This window comes from Chamaea fasciata, unplaced genomic scaffold, assembly GCF_029207755.1.
Source record: "Chamaea fasciata isolate MVZ Bird 193981 ecotype frontalis unplaced genomic scaffold, bChaFas1.0.hap1 SCAF_19, whole genome shotgun sequence".
Classification (NCBI taxonomy): domain Eukaryota; kingdom Metazoa; phylum Chordata; class Aves; order Passeriformes; family Sylviidae; genus Chamaea; species Chamaea fasciata.
Genome location: NW_027094104.1, coordinates 5,345,956 through 5,359,876, shown reverse-complemented (window position 1 = coordinate 5,359,876; position 13,921 = coordinate 5,345,956). Strand labels below are relative to the sequence as shown.

The 13,921-nt window shown below is 49.8% G+C and overlaps 1 protein-coding gene across 1 annotated transcript in view; it reads left to right on the top strand.

The window, feature by feature from the left end:
- Window positions 1-13,921, top strand: part of RNF213 (ring finger protein 213) — a 46,269-nt gene that overhangs the window by 7,133 nt on the left and 25,215 nt on the right. The window contains exons 8-26 of the mRNA XM_066200205.1: window positions 319-578; window positions 1,201-1,389; window positions 1,868-2,066; window positions 2,714-2,769; window positions 3,627-3,780; window positions 4,281-4,433; window positions 4,919-5,017; window positions 5,721-5,843; window positions 6,196-6,376; window positions 6,903-7,076; window positions 7,341-7,499; window positions 7,782-8,395; window positions 8,682-8,847; window positions 9,420-9,637; window positions 10,189-10,329; window positions 10,423-10,584; window positions 11,022-12,162; window positions 12,620-12,813; window positions 13,169-13,321. Coding sequence (XP_066056302.1) covers window positions 319-578; window positions 1,201-1,389; window positions 1,868-2,066; window positions 2,714-2,769; window positions 3,627-3,780; window positions 4,281-4,433; window positions 4,919-5,017; window positions 5,721-5,843; window positions 6,196-6,376; window positions 6,903-7,076; window positions 7,341-7,499; window positions 7,782-8,395; window positions 8,682-8,847; window positions 9,420-9,637; window positions 10,189-10,329; window positions 10,423-10,584; window positions 11,022-12,162; window positions 12,620-12,813; window positions 13,169-13,321 — 4,536 coding nt within the window. The remainder of the gene's footprint in view (window positions 1-318; window positions 579-1,200; window positions 1,390-1,867; window positions 2,067-2,713; window positions 2,770-3,626; window positions 3,781-4,280; window positions 4,434-4,918; window positions 5,018-5,720; window positions 5,844-6,195; window positions 6,377-6,902; window positions 7,077-7,340; window positions 7,500-7,781; window positions 8,396-8,681; window positions 8,848-9,419; window positions 9,638-10,188; window positions 10,330-10,422; window positions 10,585-11,021; window positions 12,163-12,619; window positions 12,814-13,168; window positions 13,322-13,921) is intronic.

The following is a 13,921-nucleotide window of genomic DNA, read 5'->3' as shown; positions in this document are numbered from 1 at the left end:
GCCTTGCCATTAGGTTTTGCTGCTGGTTGTTCTGTCAATAACAACTTCTCTGGACTCATCTCTTGCTCCAAACTTGCCTGCTTTTTGGGAGAAGCTCCTGATCCTGTTCTAAGCAGTGATGCCAGCAGGGCTTCTGGAATCCAAAATTCCTTAATTGACATAATTAGGAAATGTGGCATAAATGCCTCATTGTCTTTTGTGGTTGTTCGGGCTGCTCCTTCCTGTCCTGTGGCCTCGCTGGAGCTGGAAGGAGAGGTTGGCTTCAGAAAAGAACGACTAATGTTATGACTGGTTTATTTCTTCCCTTCTTTGTCCCAGGTGAAGGACTTGCTGCTAAATCACATGAAGAAAATAGCTCGCCCTTTCCTCGCAGCAGAAGCAGCTGCAGAGGACAGAGTCATCCAAAGCAAACTGGCTCTGGGGCTCACCATTCTTGTGGTAGTTGAGGAACATTCACTCCCAGCACTTAAAGGTGACCTGGCTGACCTGTGTAGCCTCTTGTGCTTGGATCAGGTGTCACAACAAGATGTACAGAATGAGATTCATCGCATCAAACAGGCTTTTGCAGGAGTTACCAAGTAAGTGCTCCGTGTACCTGCTCACTGACCGGGCTGGTGCTGCTCAGGTGTAGCACCCTTTGATAAAACACCAGGAATCCAGCTCTCTACTGCCAGAGAACCAGAGAAAAAGTTACATTTGGAGGTATCTTTGGAGGTCTCAGTTTCAGCCTCCTGCTTGAAGCAGGGCAAGGGTTGCAGTGCATCATTCCACACTTTCTGGTTGGTTTTCCCCTGGAGTGCCTCTTTACCAGGCACTGGATTTTAACTGACTGCTTGCCTGGCACTAGATTTGGAGTCCTTCTCCTGCATAGCTGCAGCCATTGTGTTTCTTTCTGGAGTCCTTCTCTGTGTGGCTGTCACAGGGCTCATGGGGAGGCTGTAGATAAAGGATTAGCTCTTCCTAGTGCCCCAGCAGCAGGGTCTGTGCAGAGATATTCTGAAACACTGCAGCTCTGGGCCTTAAACCTGGACAGGTATGCTCTGCAATGAGGAGTAGATGGAGCTAAAATAATAACCAGAGGTTACTTGAAGGTACATAGAGAGATTGAGATGTATCCTCCCACACCTCTAGGGCGTTCTCAAGGCCTGAATAAAGCTGTTCTTTCACTCAGTGTGTTTGTTTTGGGTTTTTTTTATTTAGCTTGAAGGTCGACCTGACAAACTTGTGCCAGAGGTGCATTGAACGTGGTGTGGACGAGTGGGTGTGGATCCTTCCCCTTCTGCATTCCTTTGCTGCTCCCCTGCAGCAGGAGCACGAGCTCCTCGAGGAGGATGTCTGGGCAGGGCTGGAAGGGCTTCCCTTTACTGAAACCAGGAGGAAGCGAGATGGGTGAGTTTTCCAGAGCTCCCAGATACACCCAATGCCCTGGTGCTGTACCTGGGGGCGATCACTTTTCTTCATCTCTTTTTGTTTGTTTGTTTTTTCCTTCCTCATTTTTAATGAGTATGGAATGTCACATATTGAGGGAGGATGTTTGGGGTGTTTGGGCACAGCCACGCTGGTGGCTCAGAGGTCACTGACTGTGGCCCAGCTGGGCACTGTGTGACCCCTCAAACACAAACCCCCCAGTTCTGCCAGCCAGGGAACAGGTGGGAGCTAAAGCTGCTCATGTTGTATACAGTCTGAGCAAGACCTGGAGTCTGTTTTCCCTGAGTGCTTGTGCTCTGGTTTTGCTCTGCTCTGCCACCCCTGGGGACTCCCACTGATCCTCAGCTGCAGTGACAAAAGCACAGGAGTGAGGAGGAGACTCCTCTGAGGGCCTTTTGTTCCTTGGAATCCTGAAGGTTTTGCTTTGTCTCCCCTCCAGAGTGACCCTGCTGGAACGAATGAGAGAAAAGAAGTACTTGATGGAACTTGATGTGACTCTGGTCAAGTCCTGGCTCTGCCTGCTGCCCCTGGGGAGCCTGGCTGAGTTCATAAGAGACTTCTCCAGTGACTTGTTAGTTACTCTTCAAGGTGTTTCCTACAGATTGGAGACTGTTGACCTCTCATGGAGTTGCTCTGAGGTTTGTCTTCTGGCGTTTTTTACCCAGCTCTGGGATGAAGGCTCAAACTGGGCTCTGGGTGTCTTTTGGCAGGACTGACCATCACTGAGGGGGCTGGCAGCAGGTCACAGCACAAAGAGCTTCAAACCAAGTTAAAAGTAAAAATCCTTGCTCTGAAGTCAGAGGCTCCTCAGGGGGGAGAGTTGAGGGTGTATCTGCAGCAAAAATTGCTGTAGGCGTTGATGAGAGGAGGGTGTTCTTAGCTGGATTTACTTTGGTTAGTGATGGCAAATGTTTGAATCCTCAGATGCGTACCTTAAACTGTTTTTTTGTCAGAGGAGAGTTGGGGAAGGGGCTGCTGGTTTGGGAGTTTTTCCTGCTGTTGTGAAAACTCTTGTATTGGTGTGAGCACAGCTGGAGTAGGACCTTGCAGCTAGTAATAGATTTGAAAGCCCCAAATTGTGGAAGCACAGATTGTGTTTGTGCATATAAAAGCTGCCCAGGTATTGGCTCTGACATCCAGTAGATGAGTTCTGCTATTTTACAATGTGTTTATAAAAATGTTGGAGAAGATGTGAAGGAATAGTGAGCTCCCTTTTCCTCAGCTAATCAGAAATAAGTCTGTAAAATCTCTTCCACAGTTTCCTATTTTTGTCTTACATTCTCAGGGGGTAGGGAAGCTTCTGAACACAGTGCTGCATGCCTTGGATGAGCCCTCAGCCAGGTAAGTGCAGTGCACCTTTGTGAGAGCATTGTCTGCACCAGGGCTGGGCTTCTGCTTGTGTGCCCTGAAATCTCTGTGAGGAAAAGAGTCTTTCCCATTGAGCTCTATCCCATTTTTTAAATCCATCTGAGGGAGGTAGCTGCCACACCACGTTGAATTTGGTGGGGTTTTGTCAAGCTGCTACAGTCTTCAGAGAAGATTGGAGAGGCTGGGTTGTTGTAAAAGTAATTTATTGCATGGCCAGATCAGTCTCATGAAGGCAGTGTTACAGTTCGTGCCATCATGCAGAAAACCTTCTAGCATAGAGTCCCCATGTCCCAAGCAGAAGCCTCTTTTGCGTTCTCAAAGCAGTGCATTTTTATTCTTTTTTTTACCCAATCAGCCACAAACATTATTCTACTACTGTCTTCTTGGGCCTAACATTGATGTATGAAAGTGGTTGTAATTTCTTACACAAATTCTATGTACAGAGTTCTGTCTGTTCTATCTAGGGATGCCAGCAAGGCTTCATTAACTTTTCATTATGTCTAAGTTAACTCTGCTACTGAACTTTAAACTAGGCTTTAGTTACTAACTAATACAGGCTCTTTATTTGCTTAAGGCACTTAAAATATTCTCTACTTACTTAAAACTAAACTTACGTGTCTACCTCATGTCCGCGTGGATTTATGTATTTTTGTTTCTCTGAAGGTTTTAATTCAGCCCTCACATTTCTGAGTGTTTCTGAGCGTTTCTGAGCCTCTGTGAATGGGGCCCAGAGCGATTTGTATCTCAACAGGGTTTTCACTTTGTTTGTAATTTTTTATTTTCCCTCGGAGCAGAAAATTAATTCTCCCTCTGTTGTGGCTGCCTTGCAGAGCTCTGGGAGCTCGTTCTTGGCAGTGCTGCTTGTCCTGCTGCCTCAGGGTGCACGAGAGGCTCTGCAAGGCCACCAGGAGAGTGGACTGGTTCCTGATCCCTGCCACTGCTGCCACCCTGATTGCCAAGGTTGCCCAACTCAGGCCCCCAGCGGTGAGTACCAAGGAACTCTTGGCTTGTTACAAGCAAGGTACCCAGAAATATCACAAGTGTGGGACAACAGACTGGGTTTAGATCAGATCCAGTCCCAAGTTGAAGAACTTCACAATCTAAGCAAGACTGTGGTACTTTCAGAGAGTTGTGGAACCACCTCACGAATTTGATTCTTGTTGAAAATAAAGTCAGATGCTCAGGTTTGCTGTGATAAGCTTTGTTTTAAGTCTGGATTTGTTTCCCCTTAAACATTTGCTGTCTTTACTTCCTGGAACAAGCTTGAGCATAACCTGCCTGTAAGCAGTGCACTTTTCCAGCCTCTCTGCTCTTCCTTCAAGTAGTGCTGAATGTGTTGTCAGGAATTTGTGTGTTCTGGATGCGTTTGGGCCATGTCTTTATAAATACTTTATAAATTTATAAATACTGATTTCACCCAGTTGTCTGTTGCTGTCCTGCTTGAACTGTGTTTGTTTTTTTGTCTTCCCGTCTGTGTGGGGCAGGTTCCAGGGGCTGCTGAGCAGGGAGTTCCAGTGGCAGAGCTGCTCAGTGGAGCTCTGAGGGATGCTCGAACCTGGTTCAGAAACGCTTTAAAGCAGAAGCTGCTGGAGGAGCGCCTGGAACACGTGACCTTCTCTTCCTACTTTGAGCTTCGGGTTCGTCATCTTCTAATAATGGCAACGAAAAGGGGTTTTTATAGGATCTTGAGAGTTCTGGGCTCTGTAGCTGTGGCTGGGTAGGGAATTGGATGGGGACGGGCAGTGTTTGAAACACTGCTGGGCTGAGGAGAAGAGGGCTGGAATTGGTGCTGCCCAACTCACCTCAGTTCTGCTCTTCCTTGGCTGTTGCTAAAGGCATTGCTGGGGTGAGGACCTGCCCCTTGTTGGTGTTGCCTTGCTCCCAGTGTGTCCCACTGGTTTGTCCTCAGGCCTTCCGGCAGGCAAAGCTCAGAGCAGCCCCTACCAGTCTGGGCTTAAAAGCTGCCTTTTGCAGCTCTGAGTGTTCCTTATCCTCAGGATGGAAACATCTGGAAGGATTGCAGACTGTCTGAGGCGTGTGGGGAATCTCTTCTACACTGTTCTTGTAATTTCATTCTCTATTAAATCTCAGCACTCAGTATTTTGGGTTTGTTTGCTTGCAGGCCTGGAATAAGTTTGTGAATATCCGCTTTCCAGATGAGCAGTTCACCCAGACGTGGAGGGACACTTTGCTTGGAGATCTGAAGAAAAGAATCCAGCAGGTAGGGAAGACTCCAGGCAGGCTTGGCTGGTGGTCCAGAGCAGGTGGAGTGACTTGTGCTGTGCTTGGAGCAGGAGCACATGGAAACACGGTGGCTTTGGCCACAACTGTTGCCAGTGCCGTTATTAACCAGGTTCTGGAGGCTCAACAATAGGCCATGACAATGTTCCACGCTGTAATCTCGGTGTCAGTGGCGTGGCTGCAGGTCCTGGTGCTGCAGAGGAAATCCACGTTCTCGGCAATTGTCACCTCTGTAGTTTGAAGAACCAGTGAGTGCAAAATAAATGACCAAAGGCTCAGAGAAGCCAAGCTGGTGCTTCTTTTCATTCCTTGGTGCTGTTCAGGCTCCCAAATGCGCACCCACGTGTGTGTAAGTCCCTTCTAAACTGACGCTGTATATCTCCTCATCTCCTTTCTACAGCAGTTACACGTTTCTTTAAGCCATTGGTTTTCACAGGGAAATCAGGAAACAAATATTTTCTGCTGCCAGCCTGGCTTGGAGAGGTGGATATTAAGTAATCACACACTTTAGATGGAAATATTGGAATATTTTCCAAGCATTTATTTGTTTGATCTCTCTTTCAGGCCCTCAGAAATGGGCTGATGCTCAGGTTCCTTTTATTGTCTTGATAGCAGCTCTGCTTCATGCTGTCAGGCGAAACACTTTGGAGATTTGATGAGAAATCTCCCTTTTTGCCCTTTAGGAGCCTCCACTGAACCAAATCTTGGTGTACTGTTGTCAGCACCGCCAGATCATACAGATGGACTTCCCCATCAACTGGTGCTTCCAGACCTGTGCCATGGAGGCTGTAACTGCAGCTTGCCAGGTATTGTGTTTGCCCTGGGAGGGGAAAGAAAAGTGGAATTTCACAGCAATTCTGTTGCATAGAGATGTTCCTTGTGGTGGAAGGGGAGGTGGATGTTGCTTGAGTTGCTGTGGATTGTTTGTTAAACCAACAACAAAAAATATCAACAAGAAATCAGGAAATGAGCTCCATGAGGAATGTTTGTGATGTGTTTCCACCATGAACTCTGGTGTTGGGTGTGTCACAGGGCTCTTCTGGAGTATACCTCAGCACTGGAGGTGACTCCTTGGTGTCAGTGCCAGTTTTGAGACACAGACACAGTGAAGGACCCCAAAATCTGACACACCCCTGCCCTCTCTGTGTGCCCTGGCAGATGCACAGCAATCTCCTGGAGAAGATCTCTGCCTACAACATGGGCCAGTTCAGCCAGCTCGTGTCTGCTGTCATGGTGAAGTCATGGCCAGTCAGGGGTGGGCAGTGTGAGGGGGATTTTGATAAGATTCTGCACCACCTGCTCACGTGGCCTGATGTCAAACACATCTTCAGCTTTAATGGTAGGTCTGTAGTTGGGTTTTAGGAGGCCCAGAGAAGCTTCTCTGCCTCACTGCTGTCACTGCACAGAGTAGCAGAGAGAAATTGTCCTGCTTTTGTTTTAGTCCTTGTCTCAAGGCTTGAAATATTCACTTTGGGTTTGGAGAGGGAAGGCCAAGGAAGAGGGAGCCACTGTTCCTCTTGTGCTAATCCACTGCAGCTTCCTCAGGATTTGTGGACCATAACTTCTTTCTCTGAGAAGTTCTCACAAGCTATTGGCACACAAAAATGCCAAGGAGTAGGCCAAGTGAACAAATCCAAATGGCTTTTGTTTGCCCAACAGGGTTTGAGTCTGGGCTCTCCATGCAAAGTTTCTAAATTGCTGTCCTGAGATCCTGGTTTTATTCAGAAAGACACAAGGGGTTGGAGGGTGGTGTGAGTGCACAGGCTCTTGGGCAGGGCTTCAACAGGGAATGGAAGGACTCTGTGCCATGGCATGGAAAGGTGTCTGTTTTTTGGGAAACATGACATGCTTTGTTTCTGGAACAGGAGCAAAGGGAAACCTTCTGGACAGACTCACAGATGAAGCAAAGGATGTCATGGCCACAGCAGACTCTGTGCTTACGAGTGTCACCGATGACATCCACAACGGCCGCATCTTCGTGAAACACCTGGAGGAGGTTTTCCAGCATAAGGAGCAGTTCCTCTGCATCTGGGACACAAGTAAGAGATGAGTTCAGAGGGGGCATGGTTGGCTTAGGGCGTCACTGTAGTGATGCTGGCCTGCTCAGTTGGGGCTGCAGAGGTTAGGAATGCTCAGGAGGTGCTCCAGCAGTTTGGAGTGCTGTCTCTTGGCCTGGGCAGGGAGCTCCCAGCTCCAGCTTGTGTTGTCGCTGTGGGGTTTGTGACTCTGTAATTCCCAGCCTGAGTCAGGGTGCAGGGTGTGGGAAGTGTCTGCTTTGTCACTCCAGGTGAGTTTTCTTTCAGAGCACCAACAGCAGCCAAGGGAGGAAAAGGAACTGCTCCAGAGAAGCCTGAAAGAACTGCTGGAGCTGAGGCATGAAGAAGTCACACAGCTCAGAAGAGAGCAAAAAGCAATAGGAACCTTCCTGAGCATGTGCAGGAAGGTGCAGAAGTCTGTGAGAGGTAGAGTTCTGGGGAACAGTCTGAAAGTGGCAACTCCAGAAAAACAGCATTTTCCTTGAAAATCTCTTGGCTTTGGGAACAGGTTTTATTTAAAACCCCAAAGTGAGGGTGAGGAGGGAGGAGTAAACCCAGAGCACTGGGGGGATTGAGTGCTTGTGCATCTAATGACACTCACAGGGGTCCACCTGCCTGATAGCATTTTGTGACTTGGGGTTTGGGATGAAGTGAGCTGGAGGCAGGATGCACCACCTGATCTCCCTCTGACCTGTCTCTGGTTTACAGTGAATGTAGGTGAACTGGAATTTGAACACTCTGAAGATCTTCGCTCAAAGAGACTGAATCGAGTTGTGGCCGTGGGAAGTAGACCCCTGCAGGCCTTCTACAGCCTGAGCCCAGAGCTGAAAAAGTTTGTCCACAAAATGCACTCTTTCAAGGACAGCCTGGTCTTCCAGCAGTTCTGGGAGGAAGCAGCACAGAAGGCAGGAGAGAAGTATGAGTGTGACTACCCAGAGAATGAGGAGGAGAACGAGGAGGACGAGGAGGACATGGTTCCTGAGTTGGACCTTGATGATGTTCTGAACAGCATGATCCGCCCTTGCTTTGATAACTATGCAATACTGTATGATGATCTCAGGTCAGGAAGTCTCACACTTTCTGCAGTTGATAGAATTTTCCATGAATTCACAAATCATCCTGAGGATCTCAGAGTGGAGCTGAACACTATCTGTGGGCTCCAGCCTGCACAAGGCAGAGACTGGATTGACCAGAGGGTCCAGCAGATCCAGCAGTACCATGAAATGCATTTAACCTTTGATGCTGCCAAGATCATTGCCCACGTCAAAGAGAGTTTAGGCCTCTCTGGTGACTTCAGTATCCTGGAAAACTTGTTGCATATAGTAAGTATCCCTGTCTTTGGCTCTGTACTGTCAGGGTGTTGGCTAAATTTGAACCTTCCCACGAGTCTATCCCAGTCTGTCAAGTCGCCATTCCTTGTCCCAGAATGCTTATTTGAGGTAAAAATCAGATGTTCCAAGTGCTTTTGTGTAGTCATTCCTTAAAGAGAGATGATGATACTGCTCTGTTGGTGTGTGGCTTCGCAGAGGGATTTCCTTTCCCTGCCGCAGAACCAGTGGCATTTCCCAGTTCCAGACTCAGTGTGTGTTTGCACTACTTGCTTTCCAGACAGAAAAGCTTGAATCCTACAAGACCCAGAAGCTGGATTCCATCAGCCCTGAGCTCGTGCAAGCCAAGAAGCTGCTGCAGGGGATCACTGTGCCCCGCCGTGGTTGCCTGAGGGAGCTGGCCCAGCAGAAGGAGTTTGTCTGCTGGGTCAGAGAAGCACTGAAAGGTGTGTGCTGCTCATCCAGGAATTAGACAGAGAGTACTGGAAGGGATGGCAGCTTGTGTGGGGGCAGAAGGAACACTGCATCCCTGACCCATCTGCTTTGTGCCTTCGCAACTTCTGGTGTTGATAGTTACATCTCTGCTGGGCTTTGGTGTGGAATGTGCTGTGAGGGCCCTTTAAACGTGCCCGTGCACTGTGGGCTGGTGCAGCACACTCTGACCACCCTGCTGGCAGCTGGGCTGGGCCTGGAGGGCTTCAGGAGCTGCTGCTGCTCAGTTGACAGTCGTTGTTTCAGAGGGTGGAGTTGTGTGTCTGCCAGCAGAGCTGTCTGTCCTGCACAGACACCCTCACCTGCGCACACCCATCTGCGCACTGCTCCCATCCTGGCTGGGGATCCAGGGGCCTGTGGGGGTCCATGGATGGATGGATGGCCTGGGAAAGCTGATGGGGACAGGGTAGCTGCACAGGAGCTGCTGCTCAAAGTATTCTTCCTGCATTTCCTGTAGAAGGTGGTGATGAGGGGTGGTGTCCTAGCTGCCTCATTCCTTGTTCACTCCTGTATCGCCTCCTTTCAGACATAAACGAGCTGAAGGTGTTTGTTGATCTGGCCTCCATCTCGGCGGGAGAGAACGACATGGATGTGGACCGTGTGGCCTGTTTCCATGGCACTGTGCACGGCTACTCCTCCCTGCTCTATGAGCTCCGCCACGACTCGGGCTTCGAGGACTTCATGCGCTGCCTGCAGAAGCTGTGGAGAGCCCTGGACAGTGATGAGACCCTCCCCCAGAAACTGGTGAGTTCTGCTGGGGCAGGGCCTCTGCATCCTCCTGCATTTCTGCCTTCCAGGAGTGGCTGGAAGTTGGACTGCGCTGGGCAAATGGCACCTGCGTGGGGACATCACTGCAGCTCTCGTTATCCAGAAGAGGAAATATATCTGGTGTTTCTGCACCACAAAAGTTCACTGCAGCAGCTGCGACTGGGGTAGCGCAGGTTTCTCCAGGGCACTGTGAAGCTTTCCAGTGTGAAATGATGTCGCTTTGCTTGTGCAAGTTTGATGGTGTGAGAGAGGGGAGGCAGATGCCTGGGAACTCCTGTCATTCTGCAGCAGGTGCTGCTTCTGTAGCCAGAGGTGTTGGGGCACTGTGGGCTCTGTTCAGCCTCCTGTGGAGTGGGTCAGGAAGAGCTGTGCAGAAGAGCAGGCTGAAGCCAGTACTCATTCCTTTCATCCTTCCCCATCACAAAACTCTTGTGCCAGCCCAAGCTGTTTGTCCTGATCAGGCGTAAAAGTCAGAGATCCTGGATTTCAGAGCAGCCAGGGCAGTGCTGTGTCTCCTCTCCCCACAGCGTGCCTCGGCTCAGCACCTGGAGTGGCTGAAGACAGTGAAGGAGAGCCATGGCTCTGTGGAGCTGTCCTCGCTGTCCCTGGCAGCTGCCATCAACAGCAGAGGGGTCTATGTGCTGAGGGCACCAGCTGATGGCCAGAAGGTGAGTTCACTCAGCTCCTCCTGCTGCCCCAGCGCTCCCCTGGCCTCGGGCAGAGCCTCAGCCCCAGCCATGCTGACAAACTCTGCTCTGCAGGTCTCCTTGGACAGTGTCCTGTGCTTCACCCTCCCAGGGAGCTCAGGGGACACTGAGGCCACCTGGAAATACTCGCTGGCAGAGCTCCGTGAGCTGCAGAACAAACTGATGCTCATGTCAGCCAAGGGAGAGCAAGGCCTGGAGGTGGAGAGGTTCTCTGAGGTCAGATTCTGAACCCTGGGGGTTACTGCTGTTGGGGCCAGGGCTGGATTTTCCCTTGAGTATAAGCTTTTAAGGCTGTGGTTGACAGTGGAGTTGCTGGGGGTGGTGGTCACACACACATGGGTTTTCCTGCCTTTGGTTCCTTGTTAAGGTGGAACTAAGCTGGAGACAGAACAGTGAACTGGTGGTATTATCCTCTGGCTGCACTGGGGATTCTCCTGGCTGGCAGCATCGCTGTACTTTCGTGGCAGGCTGGGAATTCCTGACTGGTTTACTGGGGATGCTGCTCTTAAAAAGTCACAGATGGTCAGCGGTTGCTGTCCAGGGCCTGACACACCTTGGAACCAAAGACTTTCTCTTCATTGAATGTCTTTCCAGTTGTTTCATGACTGAAACTTGTAAATCAGCTTGTTTCTCTCTCCTCTGTCCTCACACAGGTCTTTTCAAATGTTCAGAGACTTGCCCAGGCCTTTATAGACCTTTACTCAGCTGGGAACGTGCTTTTCCGCTCCTGGCTTGCCCAGGTGTATTGTTCACGCCACAAAGAATCCTGTGTTTTTATAGACTTCTCCCTGGGCTCCATCCCAGTGCTGGAAGGGCCAGGGGACATGGCAGTTGTGCTCCCAGCCCTCTGCAAGACCATGGAGAGTTTCCTGGAAAGCTGGAAAAGCTTCATGTACGCAAAGCGACTGGAGCATTTCTACCTGAACTACTACAGCGCGGAGCAGCTGGTGTACCTGTGCTCAGAGCTGGGCCAGGGCAGCCCCAGCCAGGCTGCCCTCATGATGCTCTCCTTCCTCAACCGCCACTGCACCGAGCAGGACATCCTCGGAGCCCTCAGGAGCCAGGGGCCTCCCAGCCCAGGGAAGGCTGTTTCTGACTTCCAAGTGCTGCTGGATGGGGAGAAGGACCTGAGTACCCGGCTGGAGTGCATCTGGGAGTGCTACATGAGCAACATGGGCTCCTTCCTGCCCAACTGCCTGGACATTGACACGCTGGGCGTGTGGCTGAAGAACCTGGCCGGCAGAGACAGGGAATGTATCACCAGAGATTTCCCTCAGGACCTGCTGCGTGTGGGCCAGCCCAACCTCATCACCTGCCCTCGCTCCGAGGTGCTCAGCTCTGCTCTGGCCATTTACATGAACAGCCCTGAGCAGCCCCTTCCCACCTTTGATGAGGTGCTGCTGTGCACGCCCCAGACCAGTGCAGAGCAGGTGGGGCTGTTCCTGCGCAGGTGCCTCATTCCCTGCCCCGGGGGGGACAAGATTTACACCATGCTCTACGCGGATGAACTGAGCTACGACGTCAGCTGCAGGGCAGAGGAGCTGTTCCAACGCCTGCAGTGCTACAACAGCTCCTACAGGCTCATCATCCTGTGCAACTGCGAGCGGGAGAACAGCTACCTGCCCTCTGCTTTCAGCCACTGGAAGGTGCACATGATTCCCCAGAGGCCACAGGCAGAGATGCAGCAGTACTTGCAGCGCCACTTCCGAGTGGTTCAGCCCTCCAGCTCGGCTGCGGCTGTGTTCAAGGAGCACATGTGTGTTGGGATTGTGTCCTCCAAAAGAGCCGGCATGGGTAAGATAGCATGTGCAGAGTGGGCTCTGCTGAGAGTTCAAAACCACAGCTGGGTTCACCTTGCCAGGTTTTGTGTCCAAGCTTTAAGTATCTTGGTCAGAAAGAGCATTTCAGAGTGGTCAGAGTAGTGGGGTGAAAGCTGGAAGTCACCTTGTCCCCTGGTGTGACTTTAGAAACAAACACAAAATAGAACAGATTCAAGTCCTAATAAAGAGGAAAGCTTCTCTCAGGCAATGGAAGGAAAACAAACCGTATAGATAACAAGAGCAGTGTATTAGATTCCAGGCTCCAGCTGCTCAAACCAGATTTAGACTTTCTTCTGGAATGGCTTTTAGGAAGCTTTAGAGATTTTAGGGCATGGTGTACTTAAGCATTTTATTTCCTTCTGTCTATTATGGTCTTAATGTGATATATCTGATACTGATGGCTTTAATTCTTGTGGTGTTTTTTATATCAGGGAAATCTCTGTATGTGAAGAGGCTGCATGAGAGACTGCAAGAAGAGCAGCCTGACTTTACAGAACTTCTGAAAACCATCAGACTGATTGAACCAGAAGTGGATGAAGATAAAGTGCTAAAATCTCTCCTCCCTTTTCTGAAGAGAGAACACCAGACAAAGCCCATGATATTTCATTTTGATATCACCTCCTCAGTGAGTACATCCCTCCCAAAGCTGCCTTATCCTACAGATCCTGTATGGACCTTTGTAGGAGCTTCCTTTAAAGCTGTTGTTTCTCAATTAGCCGTTTTCCTAGCATGTGTTTTCTAATTATTGTGTAAGTGACACCAATACCATCAAGGTGATTGAACTCTGGAACAGTTGCCCAGAGAGGCTGTAGAGTCTCCAGCCTTGGAGACATTAAAAACCTGACTGAATGTGGCCCTGGGCAGCCTGTTCCAGCTGGGCCTGCTTTGAGCAGAGAGCCTTCCCACCCTCAGCTTTCTGTGATTCTGTGAAGTTGTGATAGGTAAATAAAGGAGTGCTTTGGTATCTCTTCTTGTGGTAGGTGCAGCGTGGAATTCCAGAGTTTCTCTTCAAGCTGTTGGTTTTGCAGTACCTGACAGACGATAATGGCAATATGTGGCTACGGCAGAAGTGTCATCTGTACATCATTGAAATCCTGGAGGTGTCCCCAGTGCCAAAGAAAGCAACCAGACCTGTATGTACCAGCAATGCTCCTTTTCTGGGAATTCCTTTGTCACTTTGTACATAGCTGTGCTGAGATGTAGAGACTGTAACTGTAGACACAGCATAGGAGTTCCCTGTTTCATTGGGGGTCTGCTGTATCCCATAACAAACAGGAGTCCCTGGTGTTGTACAAAGTGATATTAACACCAGACAGCAAATTGGACCTGTCCACTTTCCTTGGACTGGTGATTTCTGAAGGCCTGTTAGTCCAAGCCTCACTGCCCACCCCCCCCCCCGCCCCCATAACATTTACAGGAAACATAAAAATGCAGTCATTTAATGTTGCATGTTTGAAAGTAGGAGAATATTTATATGCAGCAGTAAGAACACAGTGTAGAAGTGACTGGAATAAATACCAACAGTTTCTTCGGTTTGGTTTCCTTTGAAGTAGCCCTGAGAAGGGGCGGGAGGTGATGCCAGACTCCTGTTAGGAGGGAATAGGATTCATTGGTGCACTTTAGGTGGAAGAAGGGATGCACAGGGGGAAAGGCTGGTTCCTGTTCCTCAGGTCTGTGGTTTTAAGCAAGGAGACTGTTAAGAAGAGATTAGCTAAGCTGATGAAGACTGAGGC